The sequence below is a fragment of the Eptatretus burgeri genome, chromosome 12, assembly GCF_056783735.1.
Source record: "Eptatretus burgeri isolate ZD-2024b chromosome 12, Ebu_testis_v1, whole genome shotgun sequence".
Lineage (NCBI taxonomy): Eukaryota > Metazoa > Chordata > Myxini > Myxiniformes > Myxinidae > Eptatretus > Eptatretus burgeri.
In genome coordinates, this window is record NC_140972.1 from 68198195 (window position 1) to 68220442 (window position 22248).

A 22248-nucleotide genomic window follows, 5' to 3' on the forward strand; every position below is an offset into this window, starting at 1 on the left:
CGTGTTGGGAAACTAGCCAGGCCGTTGCCGTTGTAACGGGATATTTGGGACCGACGGATCTCGGCGATCAAACCGCTCGGATCGCACACAGTTCGAGTTCGCGAAGCGGCTCGTTCCGTACGGGTGCCGTTGAGGGTGAATTTCCCCGGTAGGTTGGACCATGTGGGTATTTAGGTAAATTGAAATTGGCAATCGACCCTACCCCACGTGGTCTGTCTATTGGCGAACTTCGGTCCAATAAGGGACCCGGAGTTTTCCGAAAAGGTACGATCTAAATTCCGGGTGATCGGTCGAGCTGACTCTGCAGCTCCATCTAGAGGTCGTGCTCGCGGCCGACACCCGGCAACAATATATATATTATATATATTATATATATATATATATATATATATATATATATATATATATATATATATATATGTAAACATAAAATGACCTTTTTACAGCCATTTTTCCCTGCTATGCAGGGGTTTGGCTTTTTCTTGAGGCAATGTTTTATGGCCGGATGCCCTTCCTGACGCCAACCCTGGTCGCCTCTTACGACACACAGGGATATGGTACACCTATTCTAACCGGGGCGTACACCGGGACCAGTACACTGGCACTCATTTCGCCGACCTCGGAAGGATGAAAGGCTGAGTCAACCCCCTAGTGTTAATTCAGCAGCCAACGGGGCTTGAACTCAGGACCCTGGGATCCCAAGCTACCACCCTAACCACTAAACCAACACCAGGCATAATATATATATATATATATATATATATATATATGTATATATATACATACATATATATATACATATATATATATATATATACACATACACATATATATATATATATACATATACATATACACATACACATATATATATATATATATATATATATACATATACATATACACATACACATATATATATATATATATATATATACATATACACATACACATATATATATATATATATATATATATATATATACATATACACATACACATATATATATATATATATATATATATATATATATATATATATATATATATATATATATATACATATACACATACATATATATATATATATATATGTATATATATATATATATACACACACATATACATATATAAAAACTAGAGCATCTAGCATAAAGTCTAGCATTCCCTGCAAAAGTTGTGCTTAAGATTTAAGCATACCTGGAGTCTGCAGAGACATCTGCATAGCATATGCAATTTGCTCTTCCTCCGTCATGCTGCTGAGGTCAGGGACACCTGCAGTACTCGACTCGTTCTGCTGCATGGACAGAGCCAGTGCCTGCTCAAGCAGAGCCTGTTCAGAATCTGCAAAGATGAACAAGCATGATTCGTAAGAGACAATGATCCTCACCCACAACACAACGACACTCCTACATACTGGGTAATTTACTAGCACATTGAAGTGTCAACTTTCACACAAGAAAATAAATATATCCCCAGTTGCACGTATTCAAATAAATACATTTAGTCAATGGTTTCCAAAACAGTATTGGCATGGTTGCTGACCGAATATACAAATAATCAAAATCAATCTCCAATCGAGTGTCACATAATTATTGAGATTTGTCAAAACTCTCCTGGAATGCGAGACCGTGTTCAAAGCATGATCAAATTCACCAGGATGAATCCCCTTTTGAGGGGCGATGGAATAACATATTCCAAGAAAAGCATAGAAGCCAAAGCATATTTATTTTTTATATTGATTCTAGACATCAGAGAAAGTATTTCAGAATCATTTACAGTTCAGTAAAGGGAAGGGCTGTCAATGCATTATCCCTGGCCACCAAACCTCAATTTACTGTGCACTTTTCTCTATTCTATATATAGATCGGAAAAAGGTAAAATGCTGCAAAAGCTGCGAGCCAGTAATAGTTACTCATAAAATACCTTTTGGTTGCTAGGCCTGGGATAAGACAAAAAATACTGGGGGAGTATATACTATAGCATACCTGGGGGAGAAATGAAACACGGGCTGCAATTTACAAGGTTCACAATGCCTTCGGCAGTATACCATATGTTATACATGGAATGCCGTCTAAGGCTTTGTTTTTCATTTAATCAAAGACGATACATTACCAGGACATGCTTGAATGGTTGGCATTGCCCTACAGTAACAGATATGAGCTTGCCCACCATTTTACGATTGCATATGTCCAGGGAGGTATGATTAATCAGGAACGATAAGGAAATGCACCGAATATAAAAAAAATAACAACATTTTCAACATTTCTTCGGGTCGGAGAGTTTTCCCTGAGGTAGGTTGGAAAATGAAAACGAAGGCCTTTATGTGGGTGATTATGTGAATAAAATCAAAAATTCAGTGAAGGAGCGAGGTGAAGGGAATAAAGGACTGAAGATACCAGACTGGGTGGCATAATAGTGTGTGCACTCCAAGTTGGGGAGGTGAGCGGTTCGATTCCAACCCTGGCAGAATCATACCAAAGACTTATAAATGGTATGTGCCATTTCCTCACTGGATGTGCAGCATTTGAGTGCTCGAGAATAAAGCACGGCTAAACCCCGTGGGTTGGCATTTAAATTCTGTCGAGGCAGCATAATTTTAAGCTCGAGAAATCTAGTTGTTCATTTGAGGAACCAGGAAAAATAGCAACCAAGTCAGGGATGGTTTCATTGTTGCTTGTTGACTGATAAAACAAGGTGGTGTCACATCAAAGGTTCCGTTAACACAGACAGTCTGCGCCGGGGATATAAGACTGCCCACAAAGGACCGAAAAGGTGTTTAAGATACCATGCTTACTTAATCCTTAATCCTGAGATTTCCCAAGGTTCACTCAAATGAAACCAAACATGGCGGTGCAACGGGCAGGAAGCAAAAGGTGGGAAAAATGTTTCAACAGTTATGATTACTCATTGGGACCCACCCATGGCTGGTGCCCATTGGCCGTTCCCCAGGAAGGGGGATTTGGACTGCCCACAGCTGGTCCAAACTGCTGCAACACAGTATTTGGACTGCCCACAGCTGGCCTCTATTGGCCACTGCTGGATTGTGGTGGCGCTTTCCATAGAGTCCATACTGCACGCTCCCTCGCCCCATCAATGATCTCTCCACATCACACAACACAGTCCATCCTGTGGTCATTTGGGAGCCCCTGCAGAACCGCCATACTTGTCCGTGGAACTTTGAAAGAGTCCATACCGCTTGTAAAGAGCATTTTATAACGCCGTTTCTGTGCCTTTGTAAAATGCCCAAGCCCTCCACCTGGCCTCGCCTTGCTTTGCTTTTACAGGATGTTTTACACGTTTAATCATACTCCATCTGCTTTAAAGTGAACACTTGCTGCATGTTTTAAAAGATGACTTACTCTGACATTTTCCCTGTTACAAGAATAATGAAACTTACGTGGGCACATGGACAAAACTATTAGTACCACAATCTGGGTATAGATTCCCCTCCTCAACCACACCCCCACGTAAGTAATTTAGGTCAAAGATTTTATTTTGACCAAGGTGTGGTGGTGCAATTAAAACTACATATCTGCAATCACAAAGCGTTCGCCAAGGGTAAGCTTCCCCGCCGGAGGAGGCTTACCATTGGTGATCACCCGTGATCCAATGATGGCCCTATTTTATTTTTTGGACTACCATATGACCTTTCTCTTCAACATTCAGAGATAGAGTGTAAATAAAGAAAAATGTGGCCCCATCTACAATCTATGTATTACTAAAACTCTCATCTTGTATGCATGTATGTATGTATGTATATGTATGTATGTTCCTGAAATACAGCCAAAACAATACACGATAACGCAAAAAAAATTAGGGCCACCTTACTCACCATTCTCCTGTGGTGTGCAGTATCAAGTTTTGTTCAAATCGGGCAACAAAAAATTATTTAAAAATCAATTCCCGATTCAGTCAAGTACTCTTCGGGAGAATTTGATCAATGGAAACAACCTCAGCGGTATAGTTCGCTGGAGCTATGTTTTCTTTTTTCTTTTTTGAAATGATTTTTTTATCAACCGCTGTCACAACGGGAACCCAACGGGTTCACGGATCATCTAGTCTATCCATAAAACTCAAGATCATGAAAATTGGAGGTAAATTATTGACGTTATGATCAAAAAGGTGTTTTTGTTAATTAGGTCAAAATCTGAAAAACATACGTCAAGGACAATAATCAAATATCAGGTGCACAACTTCAATGCAGGTACACTATGAATTCAATAACTTCTTGGAAGGCCAAGCGGTCCAAGATGCTGCATTGGCAAGATTGAGCTATGACAAAAAGTTGTTTTTTTCAGTCCACCATTTGGTCTTGACCTTTAACCCAGAAGGTATGATGTAAATTAAGCATAAATGCACATTGCACTAGGCTAGAAAGGGCAATTTCGTTCTGATCGGACAAGCTTTTGTCGAGTTTTCGTGAAAAAATGTTTTAAATGTCTATAATTGGGTCATGACCTTAAAATTGGGTCAAGGTCAAAAACAGTCAAGCCCACGCAGTTTTTATTCACATTATTGATGCAAAATTTCATTCCGAGAGTCCCAGCCAGCTCCGAGATACAACTCGGATATTGGCAGGAAAAAAAAGAAAAGAGAAAAACCTAAATGATGGTTTAGTCCTCTTAGGAAAGTAAGACCTTGACCTTTAACCCCAGAGAGGTATAATGCAAATTAAGCATAAATGTGCTTTGCTCAAGGTTATCTGGAGAGGGCAATTTCGTTCTGATCAGACAAATCTTAGTGAAATTTTGGTGAAATTTTTTGGTCTATAATTAGGTCAAATAGCCTGGTGTTGGCGCAGTGGTAAGGGCAGCGGCTTGGGATCCAAAAGGTCCTGAGTTCAAGCCCCGTTGGGCCACTGAATTAATACACCAGGGGGTTGACTCAGCCTGTCATCCTTCCGAGGTCGGCGAAATGAGTACCAGTATACTGGGCCGATGTATACCCCGGTTAAAATAGGTGTACCATATCCCTGTGTCGTAAGAGGCGACCAGGGTTGCGTCAGGAAGGGCATCCTGCGTAAAACATGTGCCAAATCACTATGCCGATCATACGGATGATCCGCTGTGGCGACCCCTAACGGGAGCAGCCGAAAGAAGAAGAAGAAGATAATTAGGTCAAATAATTCTGTCAACCCCACAAACTTTGTATTCACCATTATTGAGGCAAAATCTCATTCTGAAAGTCCTCTGACATTGGCACAAAAAACTAGAATGGAACTTGGTAGAGTGCATACCTACGCCAGGCTGAACAGTTTACGTTTTAGTATCCTAATGATAGGCAGGATATGCATCCGGACCATTAGTCCTTGTCACACACGAAAATTTAATCGGCTTGTTCTTGTCACCTACCCAACTCATCGACCAAGTTTTGTCATGACCGGTCCACAACTTTTTGAAATATCATGCTATGTATCGTTTTTGGCCCCATCTCTCAATGGTGAAGAATCTTTATTATTAATTTTTTTAATGAAAATTTTCATTTCCAGATCTTCAACAAAATCTAATCAAATCATCCTCATCACACACTTAACCTGTCCACGTAGTTTCATCAGAATCCGTCCACAACTCTGAGATATCCTGCTGACAGACAGACAGACAGGGGTGAAAACAACCTCCGTCAACCTTAGGTGGCGGAGGTAAAAAGGGAGGAAAATCTAAATGGTGGTTTAATACTCTTCGGGGTGTAAGACCTTGACCTTTAACCCCGAGGGGTATGATGCATATTAAGCCTAAAATTGAGTTGGTCTGCACGATCTAGAGTTCTAGAGCGCAATTTTGTTTCACTTCGACAAGCCTTTGGCGAGTTGTGGTGAAAAATTTTAAAATGTCGATAAACAATTTGGTAACAACTTTCAAATGAGGTGAAGGTCAAAAAAGTCAACCCTGTGTGGCGTGTACTTTCTATTCATATTATTGATGTAAAATTTCATTCCGAAAATCCTTGCTGGCTCCGAGATAAAGCTTGGAAATTGATACAGTTCGGAAATTAGGTGTTTAAAGTGCAGGAAGAAAAACAAATAAATAATGATAATTTCTAAATAGTGCTTTTGTACTCCTGGGGAGGGGAGGGGTCTTAGAAACTCTGTGGTACAATTAAAAATTGGGGGTGCCAATTGTAGAAACAAACCCTACAACAGCAATAAGCCTTCCCCGGATGCTATTGGGGGAAGCTTAATTATTTTCTCAGGGTCAGATTGTTTATCATTATCCTCGATAAACATAATGAAGTATCATCATTTACTCATTAGGCATCTTCTAGCCGAATAAATCAAACTTTTGTCTTCACTTCCAACCTTGCTGTTGTCCACCTCAAACGGTCCCAACACCATTGGAGTAGACCCTCGTGGTGATCCTTTTTTTTATCATCCTTCCTATAATTCATGGACCAGTGTGTGTGTGTGTGTGTGTGTGTGTGTGTGTGTGTGTGTGTGTGTGTGTGTGTGTGTGTGTGTGTGTTACACTACTTCTACAGTTTGAGGCTGATTACATCCATATTTGCTACATCGGATCAGTATGACCTTAAATAATTAATAGGAGTGTTTTTATTTTTGCCGGTAGTCTTTGGTCGATTTGGGGGGGGGGAGGGGTGGGTGGGAGGGGAGGGGGAAGCCAATTCTCCCTGTTAATATGTATTGTGTTGCGCAGTCTCCAAGTCCACCCTTCACGATCCGGTATTCCTGTCCCCACGTTTTCCAGTACAGTGAGGTGTTTTGAATTATAAGCAGTAGGTATGTTTTTTCTTCATGCACGTAACCCGGGTTCTTTTTTTTGCCGACACAGACCTGTCAGTTGACTACACACCACCCAAACAAAGGTATGCTTCTCAGAACGTATTGCATGCTTGGAACAAGATCGCCCCTAGGGTGGGTACTCTGCTCGTAAATGTAATGAAAGGATATCTTGCATGAAAACCATGATTTACAAGACAATTTTAGATTGTAGGTGAGCTATCGCCAGCACCATGGCCAAATTCCAAATTCCTGCCCGAACCAGCAGTGTACTACATTGGAAACTCAGCCAATGATACTACCTCGCAGTCTTGTGCTGAATACGAACAAAGAAGATGATCTGGAAGTTTGTAATTAGTTACGTTGATTTGTTTCTCAGCCTTTTTATACTTCGGCTTCAGTATTCTGATGTTATTGTCATTGCACAGTTTTATGCGCTTTCATACTCAAACTCCATAAGGATGGTGAATGCAAGTATATCTACCATATTTGTAAGGCACCCTGACCCCCCACCCATGTTTGGCGAATACAAATTTTTATTTTGAAAAAGTACAAAACGATACTTATGCATGCAGGGAGCACCTTCATACTAAAATTCGGTAATTCCCTGTATGTACACGTGTGTGACTGATGGAATAAATTAAGAGTCCCACGTGGATCAGACACTCGTCCCCAGATGGAGGGTAGTCACAGCCAGGGCGCATTTGGTGATAAGGTTGATTTTCAGTATAATATGATGGAAAATTATCACCATCAGAGTACCTGCCATACAGGCAATCTTGTTCCAAGCAAGCAACACGTTTGACACATTCCTTCGGCTTTGGGTGATGTAGAGGCAACAGACTGCTGCCTCGATCACTCACAAAAATAAAAATAAATAACCCAGGTTACGTACATGATAAAATGGGCATACTGCTTCCATGCCTTCGAAAGAAATGTGGTTCTTCATTTTATAAACTGTGGTTATATAGCTCGGATAATTCCAATTGCCCTGGCTCATAGGCCGAAGCCTGAGGCCGATACGTACTATCACATTCACAAAGCCCATGACGTCTATTGGCTCCAACCTTTGGATATTTGACGATCCTTTTAACAGTCGCTTCGGAATTGTTTTACAGCAAACGGAAAACTGATAGGGAGGGTATGGTGATTGTGAATAATGACACTTTCTAAGAGGTCTCGGGCTTACCACAGCACCAAAATGGCACACGTATGATTTCTTTCTTCAGGTTACAATTGTGGGTGGAGTCAGGCCAGCTGTTCAACCAATGATGTTCACGTATTTACATTCAAGTTCATTATCTCACCACCTGGATGGAATTTTTTTTTAAAGGTTCCATTAGTTTTTGCACAATGACATCATGAATCATCATGCATAGTTTAAAAATGATCTGTTGAGCCATCTCAGAGGAGTAGGGGGTGGGGGGGGGGACAAAAGAAAATGATAATTGACGCACTCCTTGCCTGCCTGACTGACTGGACATCACTATGCTTTTACGAGCTCGACAACGAGCTAATAACAGTCTGACTGATCACCAACTTTTGAATGTGCGCTCGAGGTACGATGCTCAGGATCAGGTCGAGGACATGAAATCCCCCCCCCCCCCCCAACCCCCGTTTGACCCCACTCTGATGGTGGGAAGGGAAGGCTACTTGCAATTATTTTCCTGTGCACGTGCAATAGTGCAAGTGGTTTAATCACAGACTCCTGCCGGAGTATTGAGGGTGAGGAAATGGGGAAATGACGATGTCCATTAAAAAACATAAAATAAAAATAAAAATCGTCTAATTTATGATGCATATCTGTGGAGATTTGTTGGTACCTTTTTAAAAATACACACTTCTGTCAAACTACATCCTGTCATAATGCCAATTGCCAGTGGAAAAGAAAAATAATACTTCGTACAAACAGACAACAATTCTTTGTAGTGTGCATGTAATTGTCAATAAAAAAATAACTTCCACTTTCTTCGACAATCCATTGTGCTTGCAATTTTCATTTGTCGACAGGACAAAGTAAGAGTGAGTCGCCGACACCATATTTCACTCTGAGAGGGAGCAGGTAGTATTGCAGGTTGGCCTGGAAGTTGCTTTTCCCCTCCCTAGTAAAGAATTTGTTCTTAAAAACTTAATATACAGGTTTAATTGTGCATTACTGACAATAATTAATCAGTCATTGTATCTATACGCTCCATCATTCTCCTCACCCCACTGAATTTGCCGCAAAGTCCGCTAATACATCTTGTGTAGCATTTGTGGAGTCACCTGTGCGAAAGAGGTCACAACTGCACCAAGCAATTCTTCAACAGTCCTATCCTGGTTTGTCGACGCTTTCTTCTTAATGAAGCCCCACAAAGAGTTGCCTGGAGTTGTTAGATCTGGACTATGTGTGGCCACGATGAAGGAACTGGTGGTCTGCGTCCAGTGCATCATTGAAGGAAAATTTCATCGAGATATGCAATGCAAAATGTGGAGGTGAGCAGTCTTGTTGAAACGAGACACGTTTTTTTGTATACATACTCGAGGCTCGTGAAAGAGCTTGTATTAGTACACTGAACAGACCAGGAGAAAAGGAACCATTGAGAGAGGGGGGAAATGCCAACAGAAGAGTTGAAGGCCAAGATAGAGACAGACTTGGACAAACAATGGGTGTGGGGAGGAATGGAGGGCAGGAGTGGATCCATCAGCTAGACAAGATGGATACAGAAGGAAACTCTCAGGAGGGAAAACTGGAAATTTGGAAGGAGGAGGGATTAGAGTGGGTTAATGCGGGTAGAAAAGATAATGGATTTGGATTGGGGACAATCTGTGATGGTGGTGAACAGCCGTCTTGAAGACCTGGACGGAAGAATGAGATTGAGGAGAACATGGAACTGGTTCCAAAGGTGGGGAAAAAAGCAAAGAGGAACAAATGAGTGGAGGTGAACAGTGATCATGGATTTAGGTCGTTTCACCAGAAGGAGGTTGATGGTGAACAGTGTGAGCCCTGCAGAAACCTGTGGGGGCTGGAGGGACACAACACAGAAAGAGCAGAGGGAGCAAGACCAGAAAGGAGGTGGTAGAAGACAGAGATCAACCTGTCTGCAATGGCATAGTGATATACCCATAGACAGCTTCATCACCTTCAACTATTTCAACAGTAACAAGTCCTGCTGCCAGCCAGTTTCTTAACATGCAGGGCGGACATGGTGAGAGGGAGGTGCGAGAAATTTAGCAGGATTAAAGCGACCTTCAGGCCACCCTGTCGTTTTTTAAAGTTCACACAAACTACAAATGAGAAAATTTAATCAAAAAAAATATACATCAGGAAAAAATAAATAAATAAAAGAAGAAGACAACATCAATGTCAAGAGTGATGAATCAATCCTCTTCTGCAAAGCGTGATTATTTTGATTACGTGCATGATGACGTTTTCTCTTTCCCCATTCCTCCCCCACCTATCTTTCTCTTTCAGAGACATGGCACACACCTCTCTCTCTAATCTCTCAACTACTGTACTTTCAATTCTAAGGCACACTGAAAGAAAAGTATCTCATTGTGTAAAATAAAAAAAATAAAAAATTTTGTACCTTAGAATTGTGTAAATACAGTATATGTAGTAATAATAATAATAAATGAGAACTGCCACTTTATAACTGGTGGCAGTGATGAACGGGTACCCAGACGTCCACCTTTGATACAACGTGATACTTTCTGTAGATGATAGTTGTAAAGTTTCCCTTAGATCGGATCAGTGGTTCCAGAAAAAAACATCATTTAATATCGATACAAATGCAGCTCTGCTTCGATACAGCATGGGACTGACGAGTTACGAACCAGGTAGCACAAAGTGTTCAATCTATGTATTCTGTCTGCAGTTAGCCCTTTTTCCTGGGGACATTGGTGGTATCAATTGAATAGCTATTCCTGTACCCTCAAATGCATGCAGGTGCAGCCAAATGAGTCTTCTGGAAAAACAAATCTAAAAGTTCTCAAATTCAAATAATTAAATAATTCTGGCTGCCAAACCGCGTGGCCGATCGGGTTGAAGTGTCACATATATTGACACAGTGGTTCCAGAGTAAATATAACTTAATATTTCCCCTTCAATCGAATATGGTTGCCAAACCATGGGGACGATCAAGTTAAAATTTAAACACTTCATTCCACATGACTGTTCCATCTTAAAACTGAAGTTTCACATATATTGATGCAGTAGTTCCAGAGTAAACATTCATTAATATTTTCCCTTCAATCCAATATGGCTGCCAAACGATGCGTCATACATCAAAAGCAGGGGAGAACTTTTTGTTCGTCATGGAGAGGCGGTCATACATGTGGAGTTTCGCCTCGATCTGTTCAGCCGTTTCAGAGAAGAAGAATTTTAAAGTTATTAATTTTCAATCCAATATGGCTGCCGTACCTTGTGACCTATTACAACATAAATTTAAATTCTCCCTCTAATGGGGAAGTGGATTATGCTTGTTAAGTTTCGTGTTGATTGGACAAGGTGCATTTTTCTTTCCAAGATGGCCTCCAAACCATGTGACTTGTGACATCATAATTTTTATTGTATATGCAGGCATAGGGGTAGATCATAGTTGCCAAGTTTCGCTTTGATAGGTTATGTGGTTCCAGAGAAAACATTATTTAATATAATTCTTGAATCCAACATAGCTGCCAAACCATGTGACCTATCAATTAGAAATTAACAAACTTATATTCACTAGTCGTGTGCAATACGTATGTGAAGTTTCCCCTTGATCTGACCAGCCGTTCTGGAGAAGAAGACGTTTGAAGGTTTTAGGGTAAATTCAATATGGCCACCAAACCATGTGACTTATCAATCAGAAATTAACAAACTTGTGAAAGGATGTCTTGGGGAAAGTGTGTGTGAATTTTTGCCTCAATCTGTCAAGGTGTTCTGGAGAAGACAATTTAAAAAATTTATTAATTTAAAATCCAAGATGGCTGACGAACCATGTGGCCAATGACATCATAAATTTACATTCTGCTTCCAATCGTGTAGTGGAACACGTGTGTGAAGTTTTGTGTTAATCGGATAAGGTGCGTTTTTCTATCCAAGATGGCCACCAAACCATGTGACGTGTGACATAATTTTTACCGTATATGCAGGCATGGGGGTAGATTATAGTTGCCAAGTTTCGCTTCAATAGGTTATGTGGTTCCAGAGAAAACATTATTTAATATTATTCTTAAATCCAACATGGCTGCCAAATCATGTGACCGATCAATTATTCACGATATGAAAAAACTTGTATTCACTAACCGTGTGCAATACGTATGTGAAGTTTCCCCTTGATCTGACCAGCCGTTCTGGAGAAGAAGAAGTTTGAAGGTTTAAGGGTAAATTCAAGATGGCTGCCAAACCATGTGACCTATCAATAAGAAATTAACGAGCTTGAAAAGGATGTCATGGGGAATGTGAGTGTAAATTTTTGCTTCAATCTGTTCAGCCGTTCTGGAGATGTTTTTAATTATTTTTTTCAAAACAAGATGGCTGCCGAACCAAGTCACCTATGACGTCAGAGTAATTTTTTTTTTCTACGGTGATTTGTTGTGTAGATGAAGCTCAAGAAATATCAGATTTTTCCCATGCAGTTCTACTTGACCAAGAGGCATTTGGTGAATGTTCTGGCATTTCCAATTACAATGTATGGATACGAGTCATGGACAGCGAAAAAGAAAGGAATGATTGATAGTTTTGAAATATAGTAGAGGAGATGTTCAACTTTTTTTTCTATTTTTTCCCATGTTCTGCTTGACGAATTTTCACCGGCATACCGCTTCACCGATGACGTCACGAAAAAAATCACCCGTGTTCCCCATAGAGAGCTTATTAAAATGTATGAAGCAAAATTTTTTTCCCATTGCACGGTTTCAGAGATACAGAGGTCCAAAGTTTATCGGTTTTTCGCAAGATGGCACCCGTACCACGTGACCTATGACGTCATAATTATTAATTAAGTATGCTATCAAAAAAGATACATACTATGGTGAAAATTTCGTGTTGATCGGACTTACCATTCCAGAGAAAATGATTTTAAAAGCGAAAAAGCCCGCAAATTGCCGGCGGAAAGAGAAAAAAGAAAAAAATAAGAAGTAAATAGAAGAAAAACAATGTTACCCAGTCCATTAGACTGGGCACCCTAATATATATATATATATATATATATATATATATATATATATATATATGTATATATATATATATATGTATATATATATATATATATATATATATATATATATATATATATATATATATATATATATATATTGTTGTGGTTGACGAAATTTGCAAACCACCATTCAGGTCCCTTAGGTGAGATATCTCTGTAAGTATATGTGTAGTTAGTCCAAACCCGTTGTTTAGAGGGAATAAATGTCATTCATTCGGGCTGCGACCCTTCTATATAGCCGTTTTTCTTTTACTATCTTTATTTTGGACCAGCCGCCATTACTACCACCACAACCACCACCAACCACGTCTCAACAGCCATCACACAACAACCACCAACCGCAACGCCGCTTCACAACAACAGCCATGACCCTTGCCGTCACATCTCGCTCTCGCAACCATCGCATCACCGCCATTCCCGCGCCACTTGTGGGCACCGATACTGGACTCGTACAGGGCGCGCACCGAGCAGCGGGTGCAAAAACACCAGCCTTTCCGAGAAATCGGATCGAGAATCATTCACGCCCACTTCTGTTCCGTCCTATCAGCGAGCGTGGGGCGATTTGGCCCCGCCTCCAGGTGCGTCGGAGTATAATCGCTATATGCAGATTCGCGGATCAAAAATCATTCACGCCCACTTTTCCTCTGTCCAATGGGGAGCCAGCCAGAGGTGAAGGGTCGAAGGTGAAGGAGCGAAGCCCCGGGGGCTATAAAGGGCCGCGTTCGCTCGCCAAAAGAGTAGTTGAGTTGGAAAGAGTTGAGAGTTTCTGAGAAGAGGAAAGCTGTTGGACGCAGCTGAGAAGAGTGGAGAGTTGGAAAGTGGTGGTGGCGGCGGCGAAGGCAGTCGAGAGGGCGCTCGTGTCAGAGTCGGGGAGCTGCGGAGAGGGGAGGCCGGTAACGCGACCGAGGTCGCGGTGGAGACGCTCGTCGCGGCACCCACACCAGCGAGATATCCTCATTCCCCCGAGCATCGACAACCCCCTCCTGTTTCCCCCCGCGCTGAGATAGTGTGAGAAGGGGGCCCCGTTCCCACCCCATTCCAGGCAGTGCCAGCGAGGCCCGCGGAGTCGGGGCGCCACCGCCATTTTGCGGCTCATCACCAGACGGGTAGGCTCGACGCGGTCTCGGCCCCAGGCCCGTCTGCCCCCTTGTAGTTGAGGGTGGTCCCTTTTTCTTTTGCTTTGAGTATATATGTTGTCGGCGCCGTCTGTGAAGTAAAACTGTATAAGTGTTGCCGTGTGCTCGGTAGTCGGTAGTAGATCTGCATTGTTACATTTGCTTTTTGTGCAGAATTGTTGTGCTTCTTCTACTTTTACATTTGCTTTTGGTGTATAATTGTATATGTGTGCTTTCCGTTTGCCGCGGAATAAATGTGCTTTATGTTGAACTGTTTTTCCCGTTTCGCTTCGTCTTTTCCTTTATTGAATCTCCATCTTACTTCACGTAAAGGGTTGGTCGTGGGCTAAATACGCCCAATAATTAATCGAACTGTCGAGGTTGACGATAACACCGCTCGGTTATCCCGATAGTACGGAACGGGTCGCTTAAAGTGGCCCGTGTCCGAAGTCGACCTGCGGCGAGGTGCGATCGCCCGGTCTACCCTCCGTGTGGGTACTTAGGTAGGTCGAATTTGGCGAGCAACCCTATCCCACGCGGGGGGCCGATTGGCACGGTCGTGGTGAGGCCGAAAGGCCCACCCGTGACTAGTTCCCGGCGTTAGTCCGAGAGGGTCACGACGGGATTGTCCGTCCGGTGGGCGACGTGCCGCGATTCGAGTTACGTGGCCGCTCGCACGCCGGCGGGCGTGAATCCGCAACACTGGTGTCAGCAGTGGGATACAAACTCATCCCCCTCCTCGCGACACTGGTGTCGGAGAACGGGACAACGGGCTCTCCTTTCTCCAGCTAAATTCACGGGAATCGGTCCAGGGGTGAGAGGAGCGACCCCCGATTCCCTCCAAATTACGAGCGATTCAAATTAACCCTTTACGAGAAATAAGATGGCGTCTCAAGGCGAGCGGGAGCCGGGGGTATTAGAAATGTATATGTGTAGTAATGTAGGATCCATGGTCCAGGATGAAATCCCCGTGCAGGAAATGTTGGTTGTGCAGGAACATGAACTCCCCCAACTGAACCCAGAGCCTGAAATAGGTGCGGCGGCGGCCGCGGTGTATGACACCTCCCCTCCCCCTCTCCGCCAAAACCCCCCGATCCTTGCCGAATCGGCTCACCCAAGCGCACCGACATGGCCCAGCTATGCGCCATGCTGGCGGCAATGACAGCGAAGATGGATACAAACACAAATGAAATGATAAACGAAATAAAAGGCATGAACGAAAAGATGGATACAAACACAAATGAAATGATAAACGAAATAAAAGGCATGAACGAAAAGATGGATACAAACACAAACGAAATAAAACGCATGAACGAAAAGATGGAAACAAACGCACTCAAAATGAAGGAAAAAATGAAAGGGCTGCGGGGTGAGACGCAGAGCATGGGCCGAAGCCTGCAGGCGGGCATGAAGGCAGTAACCGGGGAGCTTAAAATGGCGACTCCACGTGTGGGAGCGAACGAGCTGGGAGGGAGTGCAACGGCTGTCGGGCCCGCGGTGGAGGCGGGTAAGGAAAAAATAATTCGGGGGACGTGTTGGGCGAGGGTCGTGACGGAAAAAGTGACGGTAACTGAGAGGGAAAAACTAATTGGGGTGACGGAGACGTGTACGAGGGAGATAACAAGGGAAGAGACGGAAATAATAGTTGAGACAAGGGAGGTAAAGGGTGAAGAGGTGACTGAGTTGGCAGAGACACGGGAGATGGGAACGATAGAGGGAAGACTACACGATGAAGACGGGGTAAGTGACGCACACACACACACGGAGGTAGTGGAGGATAATGGGGGTGAGCTCGCGGACTGGGTAGAGACCCGGTGCGAGCAGTTGGATGGCCTCCTCCAGGAACGAGGGGAGGGAGTATGCCCCCTTGAAGCGAGTCACGACCAGGTGGGTTCGGTCGTGTCGAGCGAGTTCGGGGGGAGGAGTGCTGCGAACGGGTGCACGGAAAGCTTGGGGGGGAAAGATGCCCCGGAGACCCTTGTGGGGACACTAATCCCCAGTGTGGTTGTCCCGGTGTGTGTGGTGTCGAGGTGTGTGTTCATGAGTGTGGCGAAATGCGTGCTGCAACGCACGCATAGCGTGGGTGCAAGGGCGTGTGTGAGAGCGACCGGGTGGGTGACAAAGACCCCGTGTGTGGAAGCGACCCCGTGTGTGAGTGGTGTGGTGGTAAGTGTGCAGAAGGGCGTGCTTCCCAGCGCGCCGTGTGTGAGTGAAACACCGCGGTTGAGTGCCCCCGCATGTGTGAGTGAGGCACGGTGTATGAGTGAGGCACCGCGGATGAGTGCCCCCGCGTGTGTGAGTAGTATGGTTTGTGTGAGGGAAATGGCACGAGTGAGTGAAAGGCCGCGAGTGAGTGGAGCCACGTGTGCAAGGGTAACGGCATGCGTGAGTGAGCGGCCGAGTGTGAGAGAGACAGCGTGTGCAAGGTCGCTGTGTGTAAGGGAGATGTCGGTCGGCATGCGTGAGCATGCAGCCGCGTCTCCCGGGGTGAATATAATGGAGTGGAGTGTGAGCGTCGTAACACGCAGGTGTGCGTGGGTGGAATGGAGACGACGACAGCGACATGTGAGGGACAAAAGCCGGGTAGCGGCTGTAGCTGTTTCGGGGACCGTGCCTGGTTCGCCCATCAGCGCGCGCGAGGTCCGTGCTGTGCAACGCACGAGGCCCCCACGTGCTCGCTTACGAGAGTGAAGTCCCGGTCCGGAAACGAGCGCGGTGAATGTTGCCGATCCCGCGACGGACAAAGTTTAGGCAGGATTACGGATTTGGACCGGACGGGTTCTCCACGCGATCGTGTGTGTTAAGCTCCAACGGGCAAAGCACATGTGTTCGCGTGGGGAAGCCCTCGAGACGTGGGGCTTGTGTTTTTTTTATGCGCACGGTGACGTCATGGCTGCACGCGGGGTTGGAATCCGGCAGGAGGGGTATCCCTGCCGGATGGTACCGTCCAAGGAGGGACGAGGTACACGTGCAGCTGCATGACGTCACGGGCAGGTGCAAAGTGCGCGAGCTGTGAGTTGCCGCGCTGGTGCTGCGCATGTGAAAAAAAAAAGGAAAAAGCAAGCCTCACTTTCGGGTGAACAGGATTCCCGGGCAAGGGGTGGAAGACCCCCTTCCCAGGGCACAGGATGAAACTAGTTAGGGGGAAGGGTTAGCTTAGTTAGACCGGCTCCATGGGGCAGGGGTAAGTCCTCATGGAGCCAGTGGAATGGATTAGTTAGAGGGATTGTTAGTCAGATTTAGGTTGGGAAATGGAATATTAAGAGACAGTGACTGACAATGAGTGTGTAGTGGGGACGTAGCTTAGCTACGTAGTGTTAAATGGAACGTGCTGTAGTTTAAGGGACGACGTGGGAGCACGAGTTAGTTAGGGGAAGTAGTTAGAAGGATGGCAGAGTTCAGCGGTGTGTGTGTTGAAGAGTTGTGAGGTGAGTACATGATGAGTGAGTGAGGCCAGCGGGTCTGTGTGTATGGAGCGAATGGGGACTGCATGGTGCGATGAGCGATTGGGGGGAGGAGTGACTCCCGCCCAAGGGACCCCGGGGTCAGTGTAGAGTGAGTTAGGGGGTTAGTTAAATTGAAAAATGGAGGTCGTTTTGTTGTTGGTGTGAATGTAGGCTCGAATCCCATTTGGAGGGGTGCAGGAGCCCTGTTAATGGGCTGGGAGCGTGGCTGCGAAAGGTGAGTATCGCTGAGTGGGTACCCCGGGCACCAGGCTAGTCGGCCGTGGTAGGCCAAGGGCCCATGGGGGGCCGGGATAGCGTAGTGGGCACGGGTGCGCCTGCTTGGTGCGGGGGCCCGGGGCGCCATTAGCCGCGTGGGCAGTGTTGTGGGCACAGGTGACCCTCGGAAAGGGGCCTGGGAAGCCAGCTTGCCACGTGTGCGTTTCAGGGGAGGTGCCATGGGGGGCACTCCCCGGTGTTTAGGGAGCTGGTAGGCTCGGAGGCAGTGTAGTGCCCGGGGGTGCCATAGCGGGAGATTCGGCAGAGGGTCGTGCCTGCCAAGGGGAGCCACGCGTCCCAGCCATGAGACCGTGTGAGGGCACGGAGAGAAAATTGGGGCTGAGCCCCGAAATTGTGAGGACACCAACACAGGCGACGGGAATCTGGGTTGTTAGAACCAATAGTTTAAGCGAGAGGCGCTTGTTGAAAGCCCCGGGGTAGTTCAACAGGTTAATGGTTAGGGTAGATGAGGAAGTGTACCCCTCCGCACCATCCATCCCCTCGCTCTCGTTGTGGGCCGCTGGACCCACTTTGGTTATAGATCGCTGAACTCTGGGGAGGCCATTCTGAGGCTTGGATTGGGCCTCGACACAGGACGCTAGCTCTCCCTTGTTCCCCTCCGGGAAGGGAACGTAGGGGTTGGGAGTAGGCTAGGTGACAGGATAGGTTAGCCGAACAAGGACAGTACAGGGGGTTAGGGGACGATTTATAGTGGGGAAGTAAAAATAAAAAAATAAGTTGGGGCTAAATTGGTTTTGGACAAATTAAGGGAGTGGGTATGGACAGTGACAGGCAAAGGCGATAGGTTGGGAGGGAGACCGTAGAGTAGGTCCGAGCCCGCCTTCCGAGTGGCCAGCACCACCGCACTCCCTCCACCAACCTCCACTGAACGCGAAGGCTGGCCAACTTCATCGGCAGCTGTTGTTTTGCTGCAAGGCCTGTGCCGGCTGGATCGGCTGCAGCTGCTGTGCTGCAAGGCCTGTACCGGCCGGATCGTCTGCAGCTGTTTTCTGCGAGGCCTGTGCCGGCCAGTTCATCTGCCGGCTGTGTTTGCCTGCAGCGGCCTTGTTCTGCGGGCGGTGTTTGCCTGATCACCTTTGCCATGCCATGCCATGCCCACTGCCCCTGTTCATCAGCCCCGTTCAATTTTTGCTTTTCCCCCCCCTGTTCATTGCCATGTGCGCCAGGATCAGAAAGCAACAGTTTGCACGCTGCGAGAACTGCCCTGTTGGCAGCTACAACACGGGCCTGCAGTGTCGGCCCGTGCACCGTGTTTGCGTCCATCCATTCATCCATCCATTCGTTGTGCTCATTGCGTGTGCCACTTGAGCTGGCACGGAGACTGCGTTTGTGCAGCCCATGCACCGTTGTGGTTCACTGCGTTCAGTTCAAAAGGGAAGGCCTTGGACTGCGTGTGAGCAGCCGGCCACGTTCCCTGTCACCTGCATTGTTTGAGTCAGAGACTGCATGCGAGCAGCCTGGCTCCCTGCTAACTGCTTTCTTTTTGCAGAGTTCAGTGATCCTGGGCCATGGTTTAGTGTAAAATTTGTAAGTTAAGGTTAAGATGTACTGTACATATGAGTGCGCCCCCGGCATGTCTGTCTTAGTGCCGGCAATTTTATTTAAGTCGTCCATGTGAGCGAGTTTGTTTAGGTAGTTACTCAGCCCTCAGGTTATTTATTTTGGGGACACGAATACCATGAATGTCGCACTCAGGGATCCGTAGATAAAATGTACTAGGGGAAAACTACACATGATGGCACACGAAAATTTGACGACTCGGGACGAGTCTGTAAAAAGGGGAGGGGGTAGTGTTGTGGTTGACGAAATTCGCAAACCACCATTCAGGTCCCTTAGGTGAGATATCTCTGTAAGTATATGTGTAGTTAGTCCAAACCCGTTGTTTAGAGGGAATAAATGTCATTCATTCGGGCTGCGACCCTTCAGGATAGCCGTTTTTCTTTTACTATCTTTATTTTGGACCAGCCGCCATTACTACCACCACAACCACCACCAACCACGTCTCAACAGCCATCACACAACAACCACCAACCGCAACGCCGCTTCACAACAACAGCCACGACCCTTGCCGTCACATCTCGCTCTCGCAACCATCGCATCACCGCCATTCCCGCGCCGCTTGTGGGCACCGATACTGGACTCGTACAAGGCGCGCACCGAGCAGCGGGTGCAAAAACACCAGCCTTTCCGAGAAATCGGATCGAGAATCATTCACGCCCACTTCTGTTCCGTCCTATCAGCGAGCGTGGGGCGATTTGGCCCCGCCTCCAGGTGCGTCGGAGTATAATCGCTATATGCAGATTCGCGGATCAAAAATCATTCACGCCCACTTTTCCTCTGTCCAATGGGGAGCCAGCCAGAGGTGAAGGGTCGAAGGTGAAGGAGCGAAGCCCCGGGGGCTATAAAGGGCCGCATTCGCTCGCCAAAAGAGTAGTTGAGTTGGAAAGAGTTGAGAGTTTCTGAGAGGAGGAAAGCAGTTGGACGCAGTTGGACGGAGCTGAGAAGAGTGGAGAGTTGGAGAGTGGTGGTGGCGGCGGCGAAGGCAGTCGAGAGGGCGTTCGTGTCAGAGTCGGGGAGCTGCGGAGAGGGGAGGCCGGTAACGTGACCGAGGTCGCGGTGGAGACGCTCGTCGCGGCACCCACACCAGCGAGATATCCTCATTCCCCCGAGCATCAACAACCCCCTCCTGTTTCCCCCCGCGCTGAGATAGTGTGAGAAGGGGGCCCCGTTCCCACCCCATTCCAGGCAGTGCCAGCGAGGCCCGCGGAGTCGGGGCGCCACCGCCATTTTGCGGCTCATCACCAGACGGGTAGGCTCGACGCGGTCTCGGCCCCAGGCCCGTCTGCCCCCTTGTAGTTGAGGGTGGTCCCTTTTTCTTTTGCTTTGAGTATATGTGTTGTCGGCGCCGTCTGTGAAGTAAAACTGTATAAGTGTTGCTGTGTGCTCGGTAGTCGGTAGTAGATCTGCATTGTTACATTTGCTTTTTGTGCAGAATTGTTGTGCTTCTTCTACTTTTACATTTGCTTTTGGTGTATAATTGCATATGTGTGCTTTCCGTTTGCCGCGGAATAAATGTGCTTTATGTTGAACTGTTTTTCCCGTTTCGCTTCGTCTTTTCCTTTATTGAATCTCCATCTTACTTCACGTAAAGGGTTGGTCGTGGGCTAAATACGCCCAATAATTAATCGAACCGTCGAAGTTGACGATAACACCGCTCGGTTATGCCGATAGTACGGAACCGGTCGCTTAAAGTGGCCCGTGTCCGAAGTTGACCTGCGGCGAGGTGCGATCGCCCGGTCTACCCTCCGTGTGGGTACTTAGGTAGGTCGAATTTGGCGAGCAACCCTATCCCACGCGGGGGGCCGATTGGCACGATCGTGGTGAGGCCGAAAGGCCCACCCGTGACTAGTTCCCGGCGTTAGTCCGAGAGGGTCACGACGGGATTGTCCGTCCGGTGGGCGACGTGCCGCGATTCGAGTTACGTGGCCGCTCGCACGCCGGCGGGCGCGAATCCGCAACAATATATACATACACATTTCTGGAAAGTCAGAGCAGACTTCTGGTGAGTCATGATATTGATCAGATTTCTACAAACATCCCTATCCAGGACAGCTCCCTGAAGCTCTGGCAGAAATAGCTTGGATGCAGCCTTGACCCCATCCTCCGAGCACATACATGGTCTGCATCTTCCTCTTCTTCATTCAACCCATTTCCAACATGAATGATTTCGCCAGACTTTCATTTTCTGCACGCACGATGTGCCCAAAATATGACAGTTTCTTTTTAACATCAGCACTCCTCATGTACATGGTGCCGGTGGTCTCGTTTCTTTTTTGCTCTTCTTGCAATTCAAGGAATTTTTAACATTCATCTTCTCCTCTACTACATCTCAAAACTATCAATCGTCTTCCTTTCTTTTTCGCTGTCCATGACTCGTATCCATACATTGCAACTGGAAATGCCAGAACATTCACCAAATGCCTCTTGGTCTGTTTTGTACACAACACAACACAACACGTGATCCTTTTGCTGATTGTGACACTGGCAATAAAAAGGGAAAGCACACATGCTCAGCAAGTTATGTAACCACATATTCAAAAGTATTTTGTTACATTGCAATGACAATGCCTCACGTCACTACCCACACCAGCGCTAGAACGGAATGTAAACTACAATTGCATCTCATGATTATGCCTCATCAGTGAGGCATAAAAAAAAAAAAACTTAGAACGAATTGGTAAGCTTTTATAACTTACGTTTCATGTTACTCAACTGAAGTTTCACAAAACAAATGTAGCAATAATGGTGTATCCAAAGGCTGCATCACAACTTATTTTGTATTACCAGTCATTTGTGCTGATCTTGGAAAAGACTCAATCAGAAAACGAGGAAGTCTGCGGCAATAGGAATTTCTCGTGCCCGCACTTCAGTGTTACCTAGCTGTCTGCCTGTACTCATCTACAACATGCAGACTA

At 46.0% G+C, this 22248-nt stretch overlaps 1 protein-coding gene across 2 annotated transcripts in view; it reads right to left on the reverse strand.

The window, feature by feature from the left end:
• Positions 1–22248, reverse strand: part of PSMD4 (proteasome 26S subunit ubiquitin receptor, non-ATPase 4) — a 75700-nt gene that overhangs the window by 7397 nt on the left and 46055 nt on the right. For both annotated transcript variants that reach the window (XM_085848414.1, XM_085848413.1), the window contains exon 8: positions 1201–1344. In XM_085848414.1, the coding sequence (XP_085704540.1) occupies positions 1201–1344 (144 nt within the window). The remainder of the gene's footprint in view (positions 1–1200; positions 1345–22248) is intronic.